The 27,826-nt window shown below is 36.7% G+C and overlaps 1 protein-coding gene across 1 annotated transcript in view; it reads right to left on the minus strand.

Moving 5' to 3' along the window:
* Positions 1-27,826, minus strand: part of ptpn4 (protein tyrosine phosphatase, non-receptor type 4) — a 79,418-nt gene that overhangs the window by 21,799 nt on the left and 29,793 nt on the right. The window contains exons 2-11 of the mRNA XM_023337115.1: positions 25,572-25,726; positions 17,463-17,570; positions 16,377-16,419; positions 15,796-15,874; positions 14,279-14,323; positions 13,964-14,016; positions 9,334-9,454; positions 8,639-8,726; positions 7,170-7,258; positions 135-198 (exon numbers count right to left, since the gene is read on the minus strand). Of these exons, the coding sequence (XP_023192883.1) occupies positions 135-198; positions 7,170-7,258; positions 8,639-8,726; positions 9,334-9,454; positions 13,964-14,016; positions 14,279-14,323; positions 15,796-15,874; positions 16,377-16,419; positions 17,463-17,570; positions 25,572-25,709 (828 nt within the window). The 5' untranslated portion in view covers positions 25,710-25,726. The remainder of the gene's footprint in view (positions 1-134; positions 199-7,169; positions 7,259-8,638; positions 8,727-9,333; positions 9,455-13,963; positions 14,017-14,278; positions 14,324-15,795; positions 15,875-16,376; positions 16,420-17,462; positions 17,571-25,571; positions 25,727-27,826) is intronic.

The raw sequence follows: 27,826 nt of genomic DNA on the forward strand, positions 1-27,826 counted from the left end.
ATACAGCTGACCCAATAAAAAACAGTGTCTGAACTCCAGCTGTTTCATTACTGAGCAGTGGGTAGGAAAAGACGGTCTAGAGGTGTGCATGTGTTTGCGTGAGGGCGTGAGCATGTTTGTGTGTGTACACCCACCGCCTCTCTTCTCAGCTGGATGAAAAACTGTTTGCACTTGAAGGAGATTTTCACTATTTTCAACCTAGAAATTGGAAAAGGAAACAATATAAAGTCAGTTGCCTTTTATCAAATAAATGACACATTTTTAAACCTGCCAAAAATACCTTTGTAGCAATACAGAACTGTGTGGCAATAAATGCCTGACCTTGTTTGTACTTACTCTTTCTGGAATCTAAATAGATATAAATAAAAACTTAAATGAATGGATCTACTCTTAAACATCGGACCCAAAAGATCTAAGTTTCTGAAATCTGAACTTTGGCTTCCTTGCTGCAAACACGTTTTTCTAAAAGCTTTCAACAAGATATAGAAGTTTGTTCATTTGTGAGGTCAGACACTGATGTTGAATGAGAAGGCCTGGCTCACTGTCTTCGTTCTAACTTATTCCAAAAGTGCTCTATTAGGTAGGGATCAGACCTACCAAGTTCTTTCACACCAAACTCCCTCATTCAGGTGATTGTGGACCTTACAGTGGTCCATAGTCATGCTGGAACAACCGGAGATAAATCCCTAACCCACATGGTTGACAGTATGAAATTACCAAATGACTCGGGATGATGACATACAAGAGTATATTTTCTTAAAACCATAATTCTCTCGGCACCAGACATTACAACATCCTTTTGGTAGCTCCCAAATCCAAACTCAGAGAGGCACAATTCTTCAAACATGGCTCTATAGCTCTAGAGTGCAGTGGTGGAGTAATTTATGAAAAGTAATATTTATGGAAATGTTACTTCCCATAAATATTTCCATTACTTATGGAAATATTTACTATGGAAAGGAATATAATGGAACAATACTGTTCTGGTAGTGAGCTACTCTCACTGTTCTTGAGCCAATCTGAAAGCCACATGAAGTATGGAGAGTTGTGAGTACTGTTTCACCTCAGCATCCACTGACTGCCCCAACAGAAGGAAGACCAAGGCGAGACAAGAAAAACAATAATAAAGATACCATCTGTCCAATTTTAATTAACAAGTTGATGGATTAAAAAACTCCAATAAATAATTGAACCCTACCACTCTTATTATCTTTATCTTCCTTTTTGCACCATCAATTTTCCTTACGCTCTGTTTCAGTTGGTTAATTTGTGGGTGTAGTGAAAGTGGGATGGGAAATTGGTGGTGTGAAAAGTCCGGGCGATAAAGTGTTGGTTCAAAATGACGAGTACAAGAACGGCGATAAGGGGGTTGATGAGGGTGATACGGGAGTGGGGCTTAATCTATGGAGTATGATAAGGGCCATAACGGGGTTGATTAAGGTGATAAAGGGGTTGATTAGGGTGATAAGAGGATTGAATTAGCATGATAAGGGCTGGGGCTCAATATCACAAGTACAAAAATGGAGATAAGGAGGCCAATAAGGGTGATAAGGGGTCGGTTTCAATCTGTGCAGTATGATAAGGGAGATAAGGAAGTTGATAAGGGTGATAAGGGTGCAGGGTTCAATCTGTGGAGCATGATAAGTGCATTTGGGGTTTAATCTGGACTGTACAATAAGGGCAATATGTGCTGGACTTCAATAATTTATCTGGTTAATGTCATCTTGTCAATTAAAACTTGACAGATGGTATATATATTAGGTTTCTGCAAGGCAAAGCAAGGTCGAAAAAATAAAGTGAATAAAGGTCCGACTTTAAAGCCCAGTGAAAAAAGCCCAGACTTAACCAGTACTTTCTATGCTTATTTCACCAGGAATACCCTGAAATCAATTTTATCACACCCTCATAGTGTGTAAGAATCCCGTGACTTCCTCTGCGACCTCTCTTCATGTTCTCAGACCTCAGAGTGCCTATTTTGCAAATGACATGGAGAAACGTTTGAGGAAAACCTCATAGCGCAATTTTCTCAGAGATTGCAGTCTTTCCATAAAACCAAACACAGGAACAACCAGTGAACAGAATAAAGTCTGGTTAATGTGAGACATAGTTGTAATATATGTCTTTTAAAGATAATACTCAAACGAAAGTACATTTTAATAAATAACTTCTTGCAATTTTATACACAAGTCATGTTTTATAAACAAAGATGAGAACTATTGTGTCATGTTACACAGCCATGATGTTCGTATAACCTCCTGCTTTTCTCCACAGCTGGAGGGTTAGAAGCTTATCAGAACAGAGGAGTCTTGAAGAGGTACGATGGCATGTATTTTCCAATCTCACGTAGGAGCAAGGGCATAAATTATGCTAAAATCAGAGGACCACACACGAGGCAGCAGTAAGACGGCTGCTGATGAGCGGCAGCAGCAGAGTAACATAATCCCTTTCCAGAGTTCTGCTGCTGCTGCTTCTGCTGCTGTGACTCATCGCTCTCTGCTAAATATATTTTACACACTCACTCGCGCGCGCGCACTTGCATTGGCAACAACAGCACACTTAAGCAGAGCGTGAGTCATCCCCCATCCAAATGTGGCTAATTTGTCAGGCTGTTGCAAACAGAAACGGGAAACAGGCAAAAATCTAAATGTCTTTCTGCTGCCGTCTTGCTCCCTATTTTTACTCTCAACTTTTAAACGGAAAGACATTAAAAAAATAAAGAAGTAACAGGACATCAGCAGTGACCTAATAAGAAGGTAAAGGAAGACAATGAGTTACAGAAAGTCAGTCAGAGTAAAGCTGTGAAACAGTGACTGCGGTTATGTTTCGCTGTTTCTGTCTTAAGGACATGGCGCTGAACAGCTGCTGAGGACGCTACTGTTGGTCTCTAAATTTAACTCATCTGGGGGGATAAACTCAGGAGGCCTCGGCTTTGATTTAAACCTTTTGCATTTAAATGACGTCACTACAATAAAACAGAATTGCTGAAATTAAAATACAGGTGCATCGCAATTTACACTACCATTGAATCGCTGATTTTTTTTGGCAATTCAATTCAAAATGTGAAACTTATAGTATTAGAGACTCATGAATTTATTTCTGTTACGGTTCAATTCAGAAAAATTATTTTAAATATAGACTTCTTCTATTATGGACTACACTATTTTGGAGACGTCCTTCGCATAGAGGGAGAGTCACAAAAGGTCATCTCTAATGAAGCTGATGTATCCAACTATATTAATGGAACACAGTTTCAAATTTAAGTCTTTTTAAGGCCTTTTAGGACATTTATGAAAGACATTTAAGACCAGTATTATGACAGAAATGTACAAAAGAAAGCTGCATATTTTATACAGTAGTAGTACACCAAGCTTTTTGGTGCAGACGTAACATAATATGGATTAGCAGCAGAAGTGAGCCAGTGGTACAGACGAATGTCATCCAGCCAAATTTATAATTACCCATTATAGATGCAAAAAACATGAGCTAGCTAGCTAGCAAGGTTATAGTAGCTTTAAATGCTTGAAGTCGTAGAACAGAATGAAGATGTCTGAGTGTGACTCAAACTTTTGCCTGGCAAGAAAAAAAGATTACACATAGTGTGAGGTAAAATAGTCTTGCCATGACAAAATTTAAGCCCTGTGATTAACGTATTTAAGACTAACTTACATTTTAAAAAATTGAATTTAAGAAATATTATGTTCTTACTTTTAGATACATAAATTTAAGACTTTTTAAGGATGCACAGGAACCCTGGCAAAGTTGAGTAGAAGGAAGGAGAATAGTAGAAACAGATGCACAAGAAACACTATTAACTACAGTCTTGAGACAATTCTGAAGATATTTTGGAGGAGAATTGCTTTAGGTGAAGTCTGCGAAACACAGATAAATCCAGAAAATTGGCTGCAGTAGTTTCTTAGAAAAATGAAAGAAAAAAATAAGGAGAGGGAAATAATATTTCACGATCGAGAGGAAAATGTATCAACAATTCAGAGGAAAGCCTGCTGTTAAAATGTGGGCTGATATGCGCCATACTACGCCGCATTAATGCACAAATCCATGCAAAAGTAGCGCCAACCACATATTGAGTGTGTACAGTACATACAGGCTGACAGGTTCATATCATAAATAATTTTTTATTTGTGTAAACCTCTCAGATAGAGAATTTTGGACTTCAATAAACTATAATGATCAAATTTATCAAGATGAAAGGCTTGAAACATAACATTTTCTGTGTAACAAATTATTACGAAGTGAGAGGTTCACCTTCTCAACTGAATAAACTTCTCAATAATATATTACAACTCATTCATAGACGGAGGAGTTTGCATAACCTTTCAGAGTGAATAATGTTTCTCTTTTATCCTCTGCACACAGTAACATCTACTCTCTTCAACATGCATCAGCAGATTTCCAAGTACTGATTCACCAAACAGAGAACAAGACACAGTGAGTGATAAGAGGAACTAACAGCAGAAAAGAGGTCAGTGAGGGCAAATAGATTTGATGGCTATAATGTTTCCAGGAACCACAGTTTAACACTGCTATGAAAAACTGCTGTGAAAAAAAAAAAAAGTTGGAGTGAACTACATTATTCTGCAAAAGTTCAAGAGAGGCTTAGATATACACATTCACTGTCAATAATCACCATGTGAGAGACTTTGAAATACTATGCCAGCCAGTTCTCTGTAAAACTCTTTCTGGATGCAGCTCAACTGAAGCTGGCAGCAGGCCGATAAGGGGCAGGTTTTTAACAAGGACATCCACAGTTTGAACTTCCACTTCAGTAGAAATGACAAAGAACATAAATATCAACAAAGAACACTTGTTTCAACAGCGAAAGAGCTTCTCAGCTGTGTTTCCTGTCCACACAAATCCACTCACTTCCACCTGAAGCTGCCAGGTTTTCTGTTGGCCAAAGAGGACACACGCTTTTAAGCACTTGGCTTTGGACAAGCGGGATATTGGCCTCTGAGCAGTTGGAATTGAAATCTCTGATCATAAAACTTCTGAACAGAGTCTCTGTAACATATGTTTGCTTTCAGGTACAGAAGCTAGTTGAAAAAAAAAAAGTTAAAACAGGGATTAGTAGTTCTTCGTCCTGATTACACACCTACCAAAAACTCTAGGATCAGTCTAATTATTGCTAAAAGGATGCAAGTCATAAAGAAATTATCCTTTTTTTTGTTTGTCAACTGACTCTTTTTTAAACAGCTTCAATTTCACTTTTTAAGAATATTATCTTAATTGGTAATTAAGAGTAGCCTTTTAGGATTTTTGAATAGTAGGAATACTATTTGGTTAGAATATCTACCAGCAGTCTCCTTTTGTGTCTCCTAGAGTTTATAAATCTTTATGTCAGATTCTCTAAAGACTGCCAACATTTCCAAATCCAACATGTTTCTTGACAGAGGGGATAAATGATCGGCTCCTTCAAGATTTTGAAGGGACCTTTTAGAGGGTGTGACATGACAGGCGGCTTTTGTTGAATCCATAATAGTCAGACATGAAGAACATGGTACGTGAAATAAACTAGGATTTTATGAGTCGAGCTCTGCGTTTAAGCCACCTGAATGAATGGATGGCTAGCATGCCTCTGTAGAAAAACTGGTTTACTTTCTAAGCTCCCATCTTTTGTGCTCCTCCTTAACACCTAAGAAGCAGTAAAACTATCCAAGATTGAATCTTCTCTCACACTTAGCATTTAGGCATTACAGATAAATTCATGAGAAAAATTCAGGCATCGAGATAATCGGCTAGAGATGAGCAAGTTGAAAAATGTACAATTTGTCACTGCACCAAACCTGCAGGTTATAAAGAAAACCCAAGAAAGAATCGGATCACAAGCAGAAGAGAAAAGAGCAATTAAGTTGTTCTTTTTTAAAGAAACAGCAATTGTTTCCATACTTTGAATAGTTTATCTCTCAGTTACCACAAAGATACAAAAACTGCACCGAGAAACGCCTTATTCTGTCTTTTTTGGTTATTTTCTTCTTCTCCTCTGAGCAGACTATAAACCAGCAAGTTATCCCCCTCTGTGGGGTTGCAGTGAAACGCTGTGGTCCAACTGACCCAGATATAACATGAAAACATGTCATCTGGATAAAAACAGAAATGCATATAAGTTGTGCACAACTACATCTGATATGAATGTACCTCAACGATGATTATAGAAATTAAACTGAGAGAAGGCTGTGGCACTTAAGGTTTTTCATTTTTAAAATTTGATGCTTTCAAGATTCAAATTTCCAACTTAATTTTTGGTCATTTTTAACATCCACATACAAATTTTACAGGGTCAGCTTTAATTATACACTGTCTGCATTAAAGTAGTTGGTCACACTACTTCTGCTGACTTCAGGTGTTTCACTCAGACCCATAGCCACAAGTGTGTGAAATCATAATCACGTTGTGCTTCCAGATTTCTGATGACACAATGAGAATGTGAAGAATGTAATGACAAGCTTTGATAGGTGCAGTGTGGCGCACACCGAGCCTTGACCTCGACCTCAGCCAGGACCTTTGGAATGAAAGCCAGCAGGAAAAGTGAGCCAGACCTTCTCACCTCTAAATGACCTCATGAAGGCTCAACAGCATAAACAGCAAACATATTCATGCTAAAAAACCTGTGAAAAGCTGTAATATTAGAGGAAGGATATGGATCTAGATGGAAAGTTGTGAGGATTTGCACCCCGATAAGGTAATGAATATTAAACACAAAGTAACTAGTGTTTCATTTTTAAGTGACTTATTTTTTGTTTAATACCTTCAGTGTTTACTGTTTCATACAATGGAGTGCTAGGGCCAGACAAAAAAATATTTTTTCTTTTTTGGAGTTACGATACTACAAGACACAATATCACCAGAAAAAAGTTGTTAAAATAGTAAGAAAAAGTTTTTGAGTGCAAAGATTCAATAATTATCCAGATCTAATTTACTCTCATTATAGTTTCATTTAATTCTCTTAATTCTTTTTTTCTTTTTCTTTTAATAATATTGTGACGTTTCATGATTTTTGTTCTTAGTCTGGCCCTAATAATTTGTCATAGATTTCTATGTGTTTGGAAGCTAAATAAATATGCTGACCATGTAGAAACATATAAATAAACTCATATCAATGTCACTGTGGCATGTAACTTCACAGGCATGTGTTCAGTTTGTGTTTCTCTTACCATGGGAAGTAGTTGATCCGTACCCTGTTCTTGTAAACCACAATGCCAGCGGACATCACCCCAATCAGAATCTCTGCATTGCTCTGGTCCTAAACAGAGAAGAAGAAGCAACATTTGCATGACGAAGAGAGGGAATAATAAAACCAGAGCTGAACCAGAGAAAAGAAATATTGTTTTTAATGTCAAATCTCGATTTACACCATCCATGTTCAAACTCGGGTCAGATTTTCCGAATCATTTTGGTAATGTGAAGATGCAAATGCATATATATATATTATTTATTTAAAAAAAATAAAAACCATGTATAATTTTATTTTCATTTCACAATAACTTTGTGTCACTTAAACCCCAATAAACTAAATAGACGTTTGTGGAGGCAGCACGACAAAATGCAAAAACGTTCAATGGTATTCATCAACTGGACCTACACATTTACCCAGAACAGAAAACACATAAAAAACTGACAAAGAGAAAGAAACCCGATGGTTTCAACTCGAAGGTAATGAAAAGGTTTGCGGGCAACAAACAGAACAAATGAAACCATTCCTGATAGCTTTCAGAGCCCTCAGGGATGGCTAGCCAAAAGTGGGTCCCATTAGTTCACTTGCTTTCAGCTGAAGCTTAAAAACTAAGACTAAAAACTGTATTTTTAGAGGAAAATGGTATATTAAGAGTTTTTTGGAAATCAGAAGAGATGGACTCAAAACAAAGAAAGCTGCATCAGCTTTATAAAAAGGAAATCCCAGACAAAAGAAACGCTGATTTTGTGGATTTACGGAAGATTATCAAGATGGGAGAAACTATATTAGATAAATATTCTTGATGTAGTACATGTAGAGTACTAAACTCTACATGTAGTCAGACCAGTTATTATGGATAACACAAGTGGTGCAAATGACTCCTACTAAAAATGAAATTAATGTATGCCGTTTCTCATACTAAATGAGTAAAATCATGTAAAAAGAGACTCATTTGATTCAATTTTTAAGATGGATGCTAAACATGTCTCTTGTGAGCACTTGATAATATTTTTTATCTCAGCACTGTTCAGCTGAATCCATACTGTTTACCCAACAGCTTATCTCTTCATATTTCCACCCCATCATGACATTATGACTGATGGTACATTGCTCTAATTTCCGTCATGTGGATTCACTCTATAGAATGAGCAGGAAATGACAAGATGAAAGCACCATTCATCCTTAGAGTGGGGATTACATAACAAATCTTTTTTCTTTTTATCGTTCTACATCTATCCAGCGGATGTGAAAAGAACGATGGTTTCAGGATTCTGCTTTTAAGATGAGAAGGTATCAATGTAAACAATGAAACTAATGGTTTCATTTCCAGTTGCAGAGCTGCTCGCCTCTGCACTGGTGGCAACGTTGAAGCTACACAAATCTTTAGTTGCCATAAGAATATAGAAACATACGCAGGAAATAACAGAAATGGAATTAAACCTTACTCACCCTTGCATAGTGCAGCTCCACCCCGTAGAGCTCCAGCGAGCGTGCTGTGTTCAGATAATTAAACTCCGACTGGGCAGGAGATAGACCGCTGAGAGAGGGAGGAGGGGACAGAGACAGATGGGGACGAGAGCGTAGCGGTGAGTGCAAAGGGAGCGTCGATGACAGGGTGGCAGAGAGGGAAAAGGAGACAAAAGAAAAAGAAATCGTCAGTTCCAGATGAATTGAAGTAATTGCAAGAAAAGGGGTCAAGTAAAGGGCAGCGTAAAAGGTGTGTTGGTGTGTGAATCTGTATGTCGGAACAGACTGGACCTATGCTACTGTAGGTGTGGATATTTCTAAAGATTACCAGCAGATCAAAATGTGATGCACATGAAAGGGGGAAGTTATTTATGACTGATCTGTTTATTACACACATTTTAAAATTCCAAGAGCATGGCTGGATGGATGGATAAGCATATTTTTGTATGGATGAATGAATGGAAATATATGATAATACTCCAATCTTTTTTCCAGAACTGTGAAATGCTAAAACAAAATATTTGAGACATTTCCATGTAACATAAAAACTTTAATCTAATCTGGATTTGAAAACGCTTCTTTCCCACCACAGAGTCTGTTCCTGCTGTCTCTCCCTGTTTACACATAATCCGGTCTGAGTGGCGGCCAGCAGCACTGCAGCGAGCGGCTCGGCGTACCTGTGCTGCTGGTGATGTTTGGAGACCTCTTTGTGGAAGTCTTGTGGGGGGTTGGGGATGAAGCAGAAGTCGGACAGGTAGCCGGAAGAATGCTCCGCTTCATTGTAGTCTCCCAACTCGGCTACAGGAAGAGAGAGGGGGAAAAAAGACCAATATGTGATTTAAATAAAACAAAATCAGAATGACTGCTGACAAATAATCTTCATCTTATATGCTAGTTGGAAAATTGCTGGTTCATTTTCTCTGGTAAACATTGCCTGATGTTAGTCTATAAAACAAGGCAGTTTCCTTTTTCCTTTTAGATGATGGCACTACTTCAATAATCAAACATGCACAAAGGGATTTCCACTTCAAATAAGTTTGTATTTTTGAAACTTTACCAATACAGTGAGTTATAAACTTGTTTCAAACCTGATCCTGTTACTAAGCTGTGGTTGAATAATGATTAGCTTCAAGATGTTACAACCACTATACCTCATCATGTTCCACCTTTTGTTTTTACTGGTAAGAAAACATAAATTATGATAGAAAAATCATAATTTGTGTTCCGTTTTATACTATTTTCAACTGAAAATAGTCCTTACATAAATAAAAACAATTAATCAACTAATAAAAACCAAACAAATTGACAGGCTGGCACCCTATTTGTTGGGAAAAAACCCCTCTAATCTTCAATGTCTGCTTAAATCAAAGCAATTTCAGCCAGAGAACAGTATAAAAACTATCGCTACTGCATTTTTAAAATTTTTACATCAGCACCAAACCACAGCTGAACTTTGTTACAACATCTGCGAATCTTTCTGTAATCCACTCTGTGGTGTCAGCAGTTTACACAGAAACAGTGCACAGATAAAGAAGAAGTCCTTGTATAGCTTCACCCCACATTTTCTGAGAATATGGCCTGAATTATCAAAAAAGGAACTGCATGTGTCATTAAAACCACAATGCAAGTATGATTAAGGCAGTGTGATAGCATCAAATGATTAAAATCTTACACAGCTATGATCAGACGCTTTTGAACTTTCAAGTGAATCTTATCTAAGGTGTAACAGGGTTGTTCTGGGCCATTTGTAGTCCTTTAACAGATTTTGTTTGGCCCCTGACTGCAAATCAAAACTAATAAAAATTTGGCCAAGAAAATATTAAACAATTCATGGCCAACAAAATTTGGAAATCGTCTGTTTTTGTTTTAAAAAGGCAACAGTCCTGAATCTTTTGTTGTTTTAGATCTTTAATAATATACATATTTTATTAAAAATTTGTTCATTGTTTAATGGGTTAAACTAAAAAGAAAAAAAATAATAATCACAAACTAATTTTTAAATTAATGCATTTTGTGGCCCGCCACTAGTTTAAACAAACCAGTTTTGGCCCATTTTGGACTGTGGTAATCTAAGACACACAAATGTAACAAAAAGTCATTAGCAGCCATTTCTAAACAACTGAAAATTCCCCAATCGTTAGTCGAAACAATTAGACATTTCATTACTTTGTGAACTTTAGCAGTTAAAATTACACAGTTTTCTGTGTAATTACCAAATGTGGTCGAATGCATTGTCTTTCCTCTCTACAAGCCAATGGGAACACACTTCTATGTGTGTATATTGTATTTTACAACATAACAGGCATCGACAGAAGAATTTAGACCTGCCTTTACTGTTTTGGGACTTTATTTTAATAAAATTGTTTTATTAAAGAAACACAATTTAACTCTCTCAGACAAAGAGAAGGAAACCCGATGGTTTCAACTCGAAGGTAATGAAAAGGTTTGTGGGCAACAAACGGAACGAATTAAAAGACTCCTGATAGCTTTCAGAACCCTCAGGGTTTGCTAGCCAAAAGTGGATCCCATTAGCTCACTTGCTTTCACCTGAAGCTTAAAAACATCAATTTGCTCAAGTAGTCCCTTGACTGACCTGCAGGCCGGTAGCCTAAGCATATTGACCAACAAATCAATGGCAGCTCAGACGCTCATTGATGTGCACACACCACCAGTGCTGCACAGTTCAGCGTCAACTTTAAAACACCTAACAGGGAAGGAGAAGAACACTTTGGTCATGATGGCATCCGCCAAAAGACTTGGATTTAAAATGTGAGTTTTTTTTATTAAAGTAGTAGGTTTTTTTCTTGTTTTAGCTGTAAAGTTATTTTTTGAATGAAAGGGGCTGGTGAAAGTTTAAGGCTACTTGCAATGATGGAAAAAAGCTAAAAGAAAAAACAAATGCAAACGAAGAAAAAAATTAAGATAATTGAGGAATTGGCTTATAACCAGAATCAGCTATTTTCCTGTATCTGTTGAATACTCAGTCTGTTTTAATGGTTTTTTTTGTTGTTGTTTTTTTTTGGCAAATGTGAGCAGATGTGAGTGGGAGTAAGGATGTTACGAGTGACTTTTTGCATGTTGTTGGATTGTATAACTGATGCTGTTTAAATTATGAATTATATTTATTGAATAGTGTCCAGCTGTTTTTATGCATTCTCTTTTTATATAAAAAAATTACCAGCTCAGTCAGGGCCTACAAATGGAAATTAGTACCAGGGATACACTCTGACACGATGCATCTTTCCTCTGAGGTTAATGTCTACTGTACATTGTCTCTGTTTTAGATAAATAAATTATAAAATTTAAAAGTAAACAGCCCATCAACAGCATTTTCCAGTTGAGAGAGGGAGACTGCAAACTACATTGAAGTTGTTCTTTATTCATTCAAGGTTCAAACTTATGTCTACAAATATTAATTTTAAAACTTCACACTTTTTCAGACTCAGATTTCCACAGCTCAGTCGCTATTTAAAAAAAAATTAAAAATGTAAATACAAAAGTTCACTGTAAAGACATTGCACTACTTTGGCCAGACTTTATATATGAAATTAGCACAAAAAAACCCAGAATGAATGATGTATGAAAATCAACTAAAGTCGATACTGGAAGGTCTAAATGTTAAAAACCTTAAATCAGAAATTGAAAAACGGGAATTCTGAATTGTGCACATATGAAAATAAATAAAAATCAAATTTTGTACACATCAGTAAGCAGTATACAAATATATTCTATCTGCTTCAACCACTGTTAGAATACATCGGATAGTGAACCCAATGAAAACAGCCGTTTCAAGGGTAAGCTTGAAATAAAATACAGAAACAGGAGGGGATAAAACACAGCTAAACCGTATTTTATTCCCCTTCACCAAGATATTTACAATGTTGAGGGAAGGTGTATTTTTTTCTGCAGTCAATCATAAAACAAGAATTTAGGACTACCAGGAGAGATTTCAGATCTTTTGAGAATGCAGGCTTGATTTGTGTGGGATTTGGAGTCAGCAGAGCTGGCAGTCGAGCTGAATTAGCAGCATAGCAGCTGCTTCAAGCCATTTTTTTCCTCCCCAAAGCAAACATTTATCTCCATAATCTGTGCTGGCACTGTGAAGAGTGACAGCATGGACCCAGCAACACAGTATGTGTGTGTCAGTGTAAAAGCCGTAGGGTCAGAGCCACGAAGGTCTAGGTCAAATCTCTTGTTTGACCTATATACTGAGGCTGTGCAGATTCCTGGCTAAATATGCCATAGAGGGGGAGAGCAGAGTGACTGGAGGGGGGAGGAGTTACTGGTGCTGAAATGACAAATGAAACAAGGCAGCAGGCAAAAGGCATCAATACAATAAGTAAAAATGTAAGAAATGTGTTGGGATTCAATAAAATTAACTCCTAAAATCTATTGGTATAAACTAATTTCTAGTTTCACACTGACATTTCCAATAATAAGATGACAACATTGTGAACAGGCTTCTTAAAGAGATGCATTTTTGACATTTTAACTATTTGTGAGCTACTGAAAAATACTCAAAATAAATTTTTTGAAGAAATTTTTTGTTTAGAAGAAACAAAACACTTAATTTCACTCAAAACACATGTTTGAAAATATAAATATAAATAGTAAATATGGCAAATATGATAAACTGTGAAATCAAAGAAAAATGTTAGAGTGGTCCCCGAATTTTGTCTCTATACCAATGACTAGGTTTTTCAGACACATATTGTACAGTTAAGCTCAAAATTATTCATTATTTAGATTTAGAGGAATATATGTTCCTTCTGACTGGAAGTAATATTAACATTTTGGAGTGGTGCAGCCAATCTTCAATCTGATAGAGAAACTATGGAGGCAGCTAAACATTAAAGTGGTGGCAAGGAGACCTTCCAGCATGGAGCTCATCACCAAAGATAAATAAATGTTAAAGAGTCAAATTGTAATTTATCTGTTCTGGCTGTTTATCAAAAAACAAAAAGAAATGCACATTAAGCTGGAAATATGAAGAGATACTGAACATCAACTTAGCAGTTAGCCAAACTACTCGCCTATCGATCTGCTTCTGTACATCAATCTATTATTAAAGGTCGACTTTAGAGAAAACCAGTATTGCATGCAATATTTATGTAACCAACGGTAATATAGAAACCCATCCCACCGCATGGTTTTAAAGAAAGTCTCCATGGCTTCAGAGCAGCAGTTGTAAAAGCACTCCAGCAACCACAGTCATTACATTTAACAGTGTGTGTAGCTAAGGAGAGCCCTAATGAATCGCCTTTTCATTGTTACGTGTAATGGGTGTACCCAGGGAGCAATGCTTACACTGAACAGCATAGGATGCCAGCAGCGCAGCTGTGTTGTGAGGACAGGGCAATCTGAAAATTGAAAGAAAAATAAAACGCATTAACTCAAACACACAAAACTTCAAAGATTTCTGCACTGGGTAATATTTAAGATGCAGCTGTTTTCAGAGAACATAATATTAGGATTTGATAACTGGAAATAAAAAAATGATTAAAAAAAGAAAACTAATTAGCACACTGTGCATGAAGCCAGAGGTTCACTCCCATAAAGCCACATTTCATGACTCATCCCACTTTTATAAAACAACAGATCCCTAAAGTACGACATGCTCACCTTCCAGTTAATATATCCTGCTTGATCTGAAGGAAATACTGGTACCTTATGGGAGAAAAACACAATATAATGACAACAGATGAGCAAACTGTCCAGTTGGTTTTGAAAATTAGACATAATAGGCAGTGAATGCATTCCAAATAGGCTGCATTTTGATTATCAACCACAATAAACTAAGGAAACATTTTTTCTTTACCCGAGGAGCTGTGCAAGAACTATTCTAAAACTATATGTAAAGCCGACAAGTGGCAAATATTTTACATTCATACTGTTCTGAGAATTCATATCTTCTCTGGTGTCACAGTGAAATGCCTATATGTGCAATATGGAAGTGTGCGCGCTTTTCCCTAGCTGACAATATTAGATCACAAAGGATTCAGAGTATGCAAAAGCAGAGATTGTGGGATCGTCTATTCTTTTATTTATGTGTCACAGTTCTATGCTCTTACTCAAATGCACCAGTTCTATTTTTCTCCTTCAGCTTCATAAAATCGCTACTATTAGCTATGCATGAAATGTTACTGATTTTATTGATGAGCATAGTAAAAAAAAATTAACAAGCATTACCAGTTTCAAGTAAAATTAATATTAAAACTGTCTTTACTTTCCAAATTATTAGAGCACCAAGAGTTAAATGTAGCTGTATGCTCAACTTTTAAGTCACATTAGAACAGATGCTGAAGATGTTTATGTCCAACTTCCATGGAGATGAAAATGATTATGGTCCTGATAATCCAGCATGTTTAAACTACATTGCAATTAATGCAAAGTAAGTTAACATTTAGGTGTTTTTTTGTGTTTGCCTTCATGCAAATCCAGTATTGTAGCAGAAGATTTTAGGTTCAACATAAAGTATTTTTCTTCCATTTACTAAGCTTTTGCTTTCATTTTAATTTCATAAAAACTCCAGCAGAAGCAACACTAGCAGCAGTTTTACTAAAAAGCAGATGTGGTCCCAGCCATATATTAAACTTGGCTAAATTTGTATCACACATTTTCTACAAAGCGTGACACATTTGTAGTTCTTGATGGTGTAAATATGCCTTTTTTCACAGGCAAACCCGTCCTGTCATATTTTGTATTTGCGTGATTTATAGACCTCTACTCTGCAAAAATTGGGTTATTGCTTTGTTGCATGAAAAATGCATGCTTAGTTTATTATTTAGCAGGTACAAATAAAGAATGTACTTTTTGTTGCCTGAGAGAGTTTTCAACTTGATAAGTCTCTTCACGTGGGAAAAAGTGTGGATGCCTCTTTAATGTGGATATACTAGCTTGCATCTTAAAGTGAAGCTGTGAAGATGTGGATCTTTACATATTTAGGTGCTGCCAGAAAGTATTTAAATCAAATACCTAAAACTCAAACGCCTAAAAGTAGCTTTACTATGCATCCTGCTAAAATTCAAAAAAGAAATAAGAAAAACATGAACTTTGTCTCAAATTCCAGTTAATAATGTGGATGAAATAATGTAAAACCTGTAACATAATGACGCTGTGGTGTTGACGTCCGGACTTACCGTGTGTAGTCTTCCTGAAGTTTACTCGGATCAGCCACAAAGAATTTGACTCTGAAGCTCAGGTTATGTGGAGACCCTCCTGAAGGAAGTAAGGAGAAACATCAAGCATTTCAATTATAACAATATCTCATGAATGTATACTATTTATACAATTGACATTTTCTCCACATCATTTTTCATTCAAAAAACTCTGCACAAAGAAAAAGCGAGTGGTGTCTTCAGCCGGTGAGTCAATCAACCAAAATAAAAACAAGAGTTGAAGTACAGTTCAATTATTGCTGCAGGACGACTGCCTGCTCCACTTCAGCTACTCCTTAATTGTCCTGCATGTTACAAATTCTATTACTCATTATCAAAAAAAAAGAGCAGAGTTGAAATGGAGTTTAATCATTGCTCCAGGCGTTTTCAGAATGGTAAATTACATCATGGACTTTTGCTGGAGGCAAAGTGTGGATTGTTAAATGTTACCGAGACTAAACTGCGGATAGGAACACACTGAAAAGTGATCAAGTTAGAGTTTTCTCTAACTTTTCTGATGGTTTGGTTAAAAGTTCAGGTGGTGTGTGGTGGATTTCACCTACTTTTTAACTGTTTCCTGATGGGCTTATTGGGATCCAGCCAGCGCTGTAAAATATGGATAAGAACAGACTTAGAGTCACTCTGCACAAAGCTGGACCACATCGTTTCAATTATTCACCGGTGGCCGTCAACACAAACACAGAAACCTGCCAAAGGCTCACACAGATAAAAACAAAACAATCAAACAATCAAGGTAATAAAAAGGAAAAAAAAAAAAAAGCAGGCTAGCGCTGAAACAATTAGTCAAATTAATCGTGTTGACTCATTTATTTAAATAATCGGCAACTAATTCAGTAAACAATTACTCAGTAATTGGAGTATACAGACTCAAAAAAGGCCATTTGCTGAAAAACAACACAGAGCACTAATTAAAGCAAAACTGCACAAAAACATATACATTTTGGAAATTACATTTTATACATATATAATTATATATATAGAGATGTTTATGTCATAAACATAACACCTGTCATGTTCCTTCACAAAATGAAGGAGCATTTATGAATGTCTATGACTGTTGCCATAAAGTGACATTCGGTAAATAATAACACTTTTAATGCAAAGTTGCTCTAAAAGTTGCATTGAAAGTCCATTAAAAGTGTTAACTTTGCATCATTAACAACATAATAACACTTTAGTGCAAAGTTGGCACTTTTAATGGACTTTCAATGCAACTTTTAGAGCAACTTTGCATTAAAAGTGTCATTATTTACTGAATGAGATTCATAAATGCTCCTTCATGTTCATGACAGATGTTACGTCATGTTTAAATAAATTAAGTGTTACTAAATAAATCATCAAATTGGTGACCAGTATCTTTATATTTAGCTTCAGATGCATCCTTTGCTACAAATAATCAACTGCACACTAAATGAATGCTATGGTAGCACATTATGTCTAACTTGATGCTAAGTTAGACAAGTGCAACAGTATACAGTCAGTTTTATAGAAGAATTAAAATCCCACAAATCTTTACTACATAAATCCACAATTGATGGCACTACAATAACGTCCCGCCAACACACACACACACACGCCCACACACACACACAGGCACACACACTGATGACTGAGAGCAGGATACTAACTGGTGTATCTGAGCCATCATCAGCCAGGTGCAGGCCAAAGTAGTCTCTCTCGGTCAGCACCAGGTGCTTAAACACGGCGTCCAGCAGCACCTGGCCGTGATCCGACTTCTGTGGAGAAGAAAAGAAAAACAACGAATAAGCTCGCTGCTCATTGTGTTGCTTGGCAAACAGGTCTGTGAATCTCCATCTTGCAGCTCCCCACTGAAAGGTCAGGGAAGGAACAGCGAGCGAGCCGAATCCCCTTTTCCCACCACAGACATCTAAATTATTTAAAAACACCCTCGCTGCTACAGAAACATTCCATCCATTTAAAATTTATCTGCAACTAGTCCATGTTGAGCCTCATTTAATATGGTTCCAACCGCATTGGGGAGTGACATGTTTAAGGAATTAAGCTGATGAACTCCTGTGGGCTGCTCTTTTTTAAAATTTATGTCCATTTTGGGCAGAAATATATTAATGACGGTATTTTCACATTAATGAACGGTATCGATCTGCTAAAACAACTTAATTCAAATCTAGCTGACTTAAAAATCATCCAAACAGAAGCTAGACCTGACCGTGCATTCAAAAGAGAGAAAATAATTTGACTTTTGGATGGACTGCGGTGAATTGGATGCGAGCCAGACAGCGAAATGTCACACTAATGGAAGCGGGAAAAACGTAAACAAGGGGAAGCAAATCAAAGAGTGAACAGAGTGCCACTTAGAAAAGAAAGAACGGCTGGAAAAAGCGAGGAATAATTGATCGAATCCATCATTAAAACCTCATCGTTCTGAGAGAGCGTAGGACGGGCGAGAGGATAAACTGTGGGAGCACAAGTGGAGCAGAAATTCACACCTGATCCTGTAACTTTGAGAGCAAGAGGGAGAAGCCGAGTGTGGAACGCCATCAGCGCTCCCACGGGAGAAAAATTACACACACACACACACCCCGACACAGTTTGTGCTTTCGTCCACTTCTCCTGTTTGCCCTGGTGACACAGTTACACAGTTTTACAGTGCAGTGTGTGAGCGAGTGATAGCTGACAGTTGACATGTTGACATGGCAGCCCTCTAGGAGAGCTGGCAGTGTGCATGTGGGGGTGCGTGTGCATGTGTGTGTCTAGTCGACGGCTGTCAAAGCTCCATTAAATGTTATTGAAGCCTGTGTGCCCCTCTGTTCTTTTTCAGCATTTGAACTTGTGAAGTGGTGTAAAACAACTGCTGGAAATAATTAACATAACAGAAATTAGTTTACAATGAGGCCGTAGGGCAATAGGAGTGGTTTTGCTTGTCTTTTTGGCAAAACAAAAGTCATACTAGATGGAGAACATCTGCGAAGATCAATATTTAAGTGTTACCAGAGATTCTCACTTAGATCTAGGTCTGGACTTTGACTAGGCCATTGTAACGTGTTTACACACCTGTTTTGGTTGTGAAAAGGGCATTTTCACACCCTCTTCACTCATTGATGTAACTCTGATTACATATAATTGGCCAAACTCTGCTGATATTTAGAAAGAGAATGAGAGTTCCTTCCAAATAAAATAGCCTACACACAAAGCGATGATAAATTCTTATGATCTAGTTGCATCCCACATATAGAGACAGGCAGGTACTTTACAGGCACATAGTGCCATTATTTACCATAATCAAATAACTATGTTACCTTCAGTTGCTATAAAAATGCCGTATATGACTTAAAAGAAATTTGACTTTGTAATTTAACACCTTGAAATTGGGCCTCTGTCTCTTTAAGGAATTCCTGCACTTTCTGAAACGTCGCCTTCAGAAAGTCTTTGCAACGTTTTTACCAGCGTTCCACTGAGAAGTTGGTATAATGAGCTCAGCAGATGTTTTACCAAATGTTTACTAATTGCTGCTGGCTAGTCTTAAGGAGCTGGTTGGGATTTCATTCTCGAAGGTGGCGCTCGGTAAACTCCGGCATTTTGTACAGCTGACTGGCTGCCCATGGGTGATTAAATAATTTCTCAAAAATGCATGAAGGAACATTTCAACATGTTGTGGAGACATAACACGATCTAAAGCTCTGAAATGTCAATTGTACATAATACTGCCCTTTTCAAAGAAAAATAGAAGTGAAAAACATTTCTGTTTGTATCCGTCTGCTATGAAGACACATTTATCCTCTCTACATGAGAACTCTAGAGCTTTTCCAGTGCTTCTCCTTTGTATGATGCAGCTTTTCAGTTGGATGTGTGAGCTCTCTGTGAGTCTCACACTGCGCTCCCTGAAAGCATGCACACCGAATGTGAGCCAGTGCAATGGCAAACAGCCGTATGTTGTTGAAATAAAAACTGAGTCACACAGGCAAACATGTCCGCGTGCGGTCCTTTTCAGTCGTCTTACCGAACAAAAATTTTAAGAGTTGCTGATGGGTCGAACTCACGGAGAATGTGTCACGAAGTGTCACGCAATGTAAACTACTGGAGACTTTCAAAGGGGGGGGAAACAAGCGAAAGAATGCAAATGAAAGTAGAAAGAGACACTGAGGGAGACGAGAGAAAGCATGGGAGAAAAGAGGTGATTGACGATGCGACCGGGTGAGACAAACACTCTTTGTGCCGACTGAAGGGGTGTCTGTGTGCATGAGAGTGAGGAGAGAGGAAGTAGACATGGTGATAGAGAGCAATCACGAGAGACTGACTGAGAGCGGGAGAAAAAAGGGGAGCGAAGGGGGAAGATGTGATGATAAGTTTTATACCCTTGGGGCTTATCTTTGGCATCAAAGTGAAAAAAAGACCCACAGACAGTGGCTGGAGTGACACTGAAGGGGAAATCCCAGTGTCTGTGTGCTTAGTGACACATGGACTTCCCTTTTGCAAAGACTGAACATGGAGTTTGTATTTGAGGAGAAGGGAAATTCAGGAACATTACAGGAAGACTATCCAGACAGAAAAGCATGATCATAAAATAAAATTTTATACTTACATCCATCAAACCAAAAACGAATCATATCTTCAGTACTTTCTAAATTACTTTCTTTTCTACCTATAGTTTTTTTTGCCCAAACTCCTGGTTGAACACTTAATTAGTTGCTTGTAAAATAAATTCTTATCTCAACATTTAAACCACAATAATTGTCCTAACTCCAGCCACTTATAAAGAATTTAATGGTTTAAATGCAACCTGACAGATGAGTAAAAGAAAGAACTTTCTCTACAAAAGCCCTTTTTATGTCTAGATTTTAACTGGATTATTCAATCCAACTCTGGATATGTTTTTAGCTGTATGACGAACCTCTGACTAGGGGTGGGCATTTATTGTATCATTCATCATTATTGTGATACATTTCTTATGGTAAGAATTTCAATTTATCGTTGTTACAATAAATTCCAATTAATAATTAAAACTCCCAAAACTGTTCATATTAGTGGGATTATTAGTTTTACTAGGTTCTGCAACGTTTGTTAATATAAACAAATATCGATAAACTTGAAAATATGATTAAATGCAGTTACTGTGTGCAATAACTTGTTCATCACACTTGTTTATGTGACTGGTGTTTGCATATCGCAAACGGGATTGTGTTTCAAGAGCAGTAATTCTGTTTGTGAGGCTATGCTTGCTGTAACACAAAGTCATACAGTGACCTAAGAAATGGCATTTAATAGTTTTAATCATCACTTTTATCGTTATCATGACAGTACCACAAAATATTACCACAAAATATTGTGATTAAAAGATAGGCGTCATGTACAGCAAACTAATCAGCTAATTTGAATTGTCTTCATTATCTTTGGACCAGCAATGAATTTCAATGAGATTAAACAAAATTTCTGGTTTTCCACATTCCTGCCCAAATTCACTCTCACTACAGTAAGGAACAGATATCTATGGACATGCTCCAAACTGGACAATAAATAAATGTTATCCGTGATCATATTTTCAGTTTTTTGAGGATTTAATTTTTGGAAAACTTGGATTTTCTTTTTTTTTTTTTTTTTCACCAATGCACTTGTTACGTTTCTATGGTTCAGAGTAATGTTACTCCACCCAAAATCTGCCCTTTTTTTGACAGCATGTTTTACAGCTTTGACTCATTTTGACCTTGATTTCAGGTGAACTGAGAAGGAAGCCTTTTTTTTTTTTTTTTTTTTAGATATTTTATGTCGTTTGAGAAAAGCTCTGAAAATAAAGAAGAATAAAACAATAGGAGATTTTATTTTTAAGCTATATCGCCCATCCTTAACTAGAATCAAAGCAGACATTAGCCTGTTATAGTGACACTTGAAAATGGAGAAGTTGCTCTGCATTTAGCTCTAAATACTCTGTATTTAGCTCCAACCCTGCTCCCATCAACTCTTACCAGCTTTTTGGTCTGGTTACGCATTTTATGGGTAACCAGACTTTCTCTTTCTTTTTTTATTGGGGAGAAAGTTGGTGTTTCCTGGAAATAGCAAGAAATTTACCAGCACTGGTTTATTACTGGTGGCATAAAAAACCCCACAGTGATGTCATGCTGAGCTGGTCTCGATTCGAACCAGTTTGATTTAGTAAAGAGGAACAGCAGCTGCGTCATGTTCCCCAATCATTGTGTGAAAATGAGATTGTAGATTTTACTGAGAATTATGACCTCAGTGAATGACTAAATCAAATGCAATATGCAAAAAGTTGAAGTGTTGTAATCACGAAACAACTAAAGATAGATTAAAGAAAATTTTGCGTAATTTTATAAGGAACTATAAGGTTATGTTTGGAAATTGATTCAGACATGTTGGTAATAAGAGAAATTATGCATTTATTTCCACATCTGGTAATATTAATGTGGTCTGTAAAGCAAAGTGATGCTGCTTTTAGCTCTCCTGCACACTTTATGACCAAATACCTCTTCCAGGCAGCTGAATGTTTACATGGAGAGCAGTGGTTACTATGGTAAACTCTGCAATGCATCTAAATAAATTATCCCTCTGACCTTTTTTCTATTATTTGAAAGAATCATCCATCAACTTGAGCTTTTAAGCTACTCCTCAAGCTTTCTATCTACTACTGATTCTGCCTGATGTTAATTATAATTTCCATCTATCTGAGATCACCCATGCAGCCTCTTGCATGCACACAAGCTCGCTGGTTTCCATGACAGTAAGTGACTGCTTCTGGATTTTCACTCTCCACTAGAATCGCTGGCGGGCAGCCAGAAAGAGGATCAATGGAAGTATTGTTGCTCTGAGGATGGCTCGTCTTTCCAGGAAGTTGCTGCCGCTGTAGGCTTCTGATCAATGACTCGGACAGAGACCGAGTCATTTCATTCAGTGTCAAGCGGGGAGGACTGAGTAGCGCTGACAGAGCCGATGACGAAAGCGCCCAGAAGAGCAAAAAAGACAATTTGATAAGTTTCAAAGAGATGTTTCTGACCCTTTTAATAAATCGTAAAAAGTTAGTTTTTATAAATTAATTAAGAATTGATCGATTTGTTTTTGTTCCCAAACATTCTTGTTAAGAAAGAGTGTTCATAGAAACTTTCCATGACAAAGATCTATTTTTTTAAAACTGCAATAAAAAATAATAATAAAAAAGACAACTTCTTCTTGTAAATGATATCTTCATACAGCAACAGTCTTCTGTCAGAGGCCTCTTTCATTCACTGCAAGACTGACTGCTACTGGAGATAGTTCCTGCCCACAGCATCCTCATCCATAACAGCTCTTTGAAGATATGGATCATATGAGTAACAACAAGTATGGTTGAACTGAACTGAAAACTTGCTAGAAGCACCAGAAGACTTAAGACTGGACTGGATGTTCATCTTCCATTAAAGCAGGAACCTTAAACACATGGACAAAACTACAAGAGAACAGTTTGGACCAAAACATATGCTACTGTGAGAATGGCCTAGTCAAATTTCAGCAACAGATTTTTAATAGACTTGTTTGTCACAGACACTCTCCATTCAATCTGTCTGACAAAGACAAACTGAAGAGACAGAACAAATTTAAATTTTTAATAAAAACTTTGAACTTCTCTTTTTCTTTGCCACTTTGTGTTGATCAATCATATAAAACATGTTTCCTGACTGAAGCAGTGTTTGATCCATATATCTTTCAGTTTTCCGTCTTCGTCCCTCTTCCCTGCTAAAATTAATTTCACTTTCAAATCACCTTAATTTTGACCTTACTTATTTTGAATATTCAAAATTTTGTCATATTTAGCGTTAACCATTTTAAATAACTTGAGAATCTGTGTATTCCTTTATAGGGTCTATTTCTCATGTCAAGCATTTCGTTTTTCAGACCAATAATTTAATATTTCATTCTGAGGGGGTTGTCTATGATCACAGCTCAGAATGCGCAGCAGTAAACCACACATAAAGAAGATTAGAAAGCACAATCACCAAGCAGTAGACACAGAACAGCTTTGTTAAGCATACATTTCATATTTTTATGAATAATATGGCTCCGCACACATGTGCTGTTTTCTACACAATAAGGATGTGGTCTGTCAAAAAGGAGCAATTTTTGACTCAAAGGGAATTTCCAGACTCATGCCGACATACATTTGATCAAACACATGACAAAGAGCCTCATGGAGCCAGAAAGAGACGTGACAAACGACTGTAAATCATGAGCTTATTCGTCACTTCCAATTTTGGTTCATCCATGTGTTTCTAAAAGCGACGACTTGTGATGAGACACTTGGGCCAATTAACTTAATTATTGCTGTGGAAAAGAAAATGGACATAAACAGTGTGGGCTGGATTTTACATGTATTCCAACAAAGGTGTACAGATTTATGAAACCTCTAAGCCAGATTAAGATGAGGAGGTGAGGAAGACAAAGGGGAACTGTGGGAGGAAATGGGGGAGCAACATGAGAGGATGTTTTTAGTGTATTGAGTATATTTGGTTAGAGATGCTAATACATACAGAAAAAAATCTAAAAAATTTTTAAAGAACAGAATTAAATTGAGTCATACAGAAGCAAGTGCAATAAATCTGATAATCATCCAAAAAAGTATTTATTTCAGTAAAAATACACATATACATTTTAAATACAAAAATGATATATCAAGGCCTTATTGTGATTATGGGAAAGACTGTTAACTTGACATGTGAGCAGACACTGAATTTTGAGGGGACAACAGAAAAGGTCTCTGCTGACTGTTCATAGATGACTGTCTTTGGAAAGTTGAGTGAAAGGAAAACGTGCAGCAGAAAAGCAACAGGGATAGCCCCAGTCTTGAGAGAAGTGCAAAGTAAGAATATTGCGGTGTGCAATTACGCAATTAACTGCATGAAAAAGTTAAATAAGCTCGATCATTTTCATTCTGATGATAATTTGTTGTTTTGTTGTAGTTGTTTTTTTTTTTTTACAGAGATGTCATTATCCATTTTATTTGTTTTATTTTTAATATTTAAAATATCTTCCATTTCTCATATTAAGTGTAATTTACAAAATTAAAGCGTATTGGTCTTTGAGAGGGCAAACTTGTATGATTATGCTACAATCAATATATTACTTAAATCAGGGGTGTCCTCTTTCCAAATTAGAGAAACGTTTCCTTTTGACGTGGAAATCAAGCTCTCAGAATGTTGGGACATGCATGGAGATGCAGTTTTAATTTTCCAGCAGCTCAAACAGAATCTATGGAGGACTATCAAAAGGAAGACGAGAGAAACACCAGAGAAAATAATAATAATTGAGAAGAGCTGAAAGCTGCTATTAAAGCAAGTTGACCTTACTTAACCCCACAGCAGGCAGGCTGATCACCTTTCATGCCACGCTCTACTGGTGCAGTAATTCAAGCAAAACAAGTCCCAACCAAATACTGAGTGCATACAGAAACCTGTGAGTGTCTGACATATCTGTTTTAATTTGGTTTCATGTAATATCTTCTTCTAAAAACTGAACTTGGGGTTTCCATTAGCTGGTAGTCATAAAATAAAAAGAAATTAAGCCCTGCCATATGTACTCTGCATAATGAATCTATATAAACTGAGTTTCACTTATTGAACTCAATTACTGAGATTAATTACCTCTTAAATAACAATCTAAATTATTAACAAGCACCTGTACACGGCTTTACCAATTACATAAAAACCAGGTGGCAATGTCTGAATGATAAATAGCTCATGCGTGCTTTTATCCCATTAATGCACTGGGTTACTTACGTTGACTTTGAACGCCTGCACAGTGTTGTCCAGCAGCAGCACGTTGCACACAACCTGTGTGTGCTGCCTGTCTCGCTCCAGCTCCGTCGCCCGGACATTGTAGGATCTGCCAGCAGGCAAGCGGAAGCGCGCGCTCATCACGCTCCTACCAGGCTCTGCAACAAGCAAACACAAGGCACAAGATGAAGAAGATGTGTTAGAGAAATGGTAAAAAAAAAGAAAAAAAAAAGGAAAAATTCTGGATTATTAAGCTGCGCTCAAACCTGTAACATTTAGGCTGCAAATAGATTGCTAACAATGCAAAACCTCATGTTGCAAAACAAACGAGAAATGCGGGAGAGTAAAAGTTATAGCCGGTGTATGTACAGTACAGTGTGTTGTAGTTTTCTCCAAATGACTCAGTGAAGGCAGCCAGTGAGAAATGCAAGCCTGTGCAGGTACAGTGAGGCAGCAGAGAATGTGTTTCATCAGAAAAGAATGTCTATCAGAGGGCAAGCTCAACCCTTCATAAGTTTTGAAAAAAATGAAAATATACATATAGTAGGCAAAACATGGGTTAAAATCAATCAATCAAGATTATCTGCATAGCACATTTCAGCAACAATTCAGTTCTTTACATCATAAAAACACAAAAATACAGTCATAGAAATATATTGTTTGGCATCTTTGTACTACACAAAATAAAATTTTATTTTGTAATGACACAGAACAGTTCTCACAACTACAATTAGGCAGAAATAATTATTCTAATTATTTTTATTTTTTGACAAAAAAAAAAACACCCTTCAAATGCCAACTTTTATTGGTTAAAGATGTCCCTGATGTTTTTGTTTACCAGATGATTTTAACAGTGACACAAGCTTTTAGTTTAAGTCTTAGGTTAAATCTAGCAAACCATGATGAAAATATTGTGAAATTATTGCGATAAACAATAATATTGTCATTTGGAACCATTTGAACTAATGTATTGATAATGGCATAATAATGCAATTAAACCTATGAATGTCACAATAACAAACTTAATCAGATGATAAATTGTTCCCATAATTATTGAAATAACTGATAATGTTGCTGTTTTGAGACCCCTTTCCAGTAATATATTGATAATGATGTAATAATGCAAGCTCACCATCTCAAAAACTAACTAACCCCACATTGCAACCGGAAGACATTTAAATATCCTAAATAAAACTACAACCAAAAACAATAAAAAGGAAATAAAATCCATAAATAATTATCAGAATAGAAATGATCAAGCTCAATTTAATTTATCATGTGAGTATTATGACATGCTTAATTTCATGTTTTTGGACCGTTTTAAAATTTGTTTGACTGTAGTCCTATACGATTAAACAAGATTAAAGTATTTTTAAAATATTCAGTCCAATTTAGGAAAGTAACCAAAACCAATTAATGTCAACTAGTCATTCAAATTTGAATCAATCTTACTAATACTCAAAGTAAATCTTATACCACACTGCTGAATAATATCTCCTCCTATGATTGTGAGTGGCTGGTAGATGATGGCAGCTGTCTCATTTTCTCATTTTTACAGGATTAACAAATCAAAACTACTTTGTTTCACACATTGTGACGCTTACTGTCTCCATGTCTGACTAAATGATTCAAGACAAGTCAAGACTAGACCAAGAACTAAACTCCAGTTTATATAGTTCAGAACAATGTTTTTGCATTTTGCTGAATATTATAAACTTTTGAAGTGGGAGCTGCTATATGAATACAAATAGCCTGGTGAGTGAATGCTTCATTTTTAATAAACTGTGCATCTTGAGGGTTTACTGTGCATGCCAATGGCTTGTCATAACAGATTATCTCAAAGCTCAGAGACCACTAGCAGATGGCGAGAATGCATACCCACTAATCGCTACACAACAATCCACCACAACCCATTTACCGAAACATCATACATCTGTACAGAGCATACTTTCTTGCACACTTTCTGTTACTTCATCTTTTTACCATCCATAATGGCTCATAACCAAAGTTGGTGAATGAAGTGCTTTTCACAAGTGACCTTCCATGTACCATAATAACATCATTCCATCTAGTTATTGTAGTAAAGGCTTGCTGGCCTTGGACCCAGGAAAGGAAAACAAGAAAACATAAACAAAAAGAACTATATCACAGACATATTTCTGCTGCAAAATGTTAAAGCAAAGAAATGTGTATACTTGATGGAAAATTTCTTGCCTTATTCAGTTGCATTTCTCCACTACATTGTCTTATAAAACAAA

Source organism: Xiphophorus maculatus, chromosome 7, assembly GCF_002775205.1.
Source record: "Xiphophorus maculatus strain JP 163 A chromosome 7, X_maculatus-5.0-male, whole genome shotgun sequence".
NCBI classification, from domain to species: Eukaryota; Metazoa; Chordata; class Actinopteri; order Cyprinodontiformes; family Poeciliidae; genus Xiphophorus; species Xiphophorus maculatus.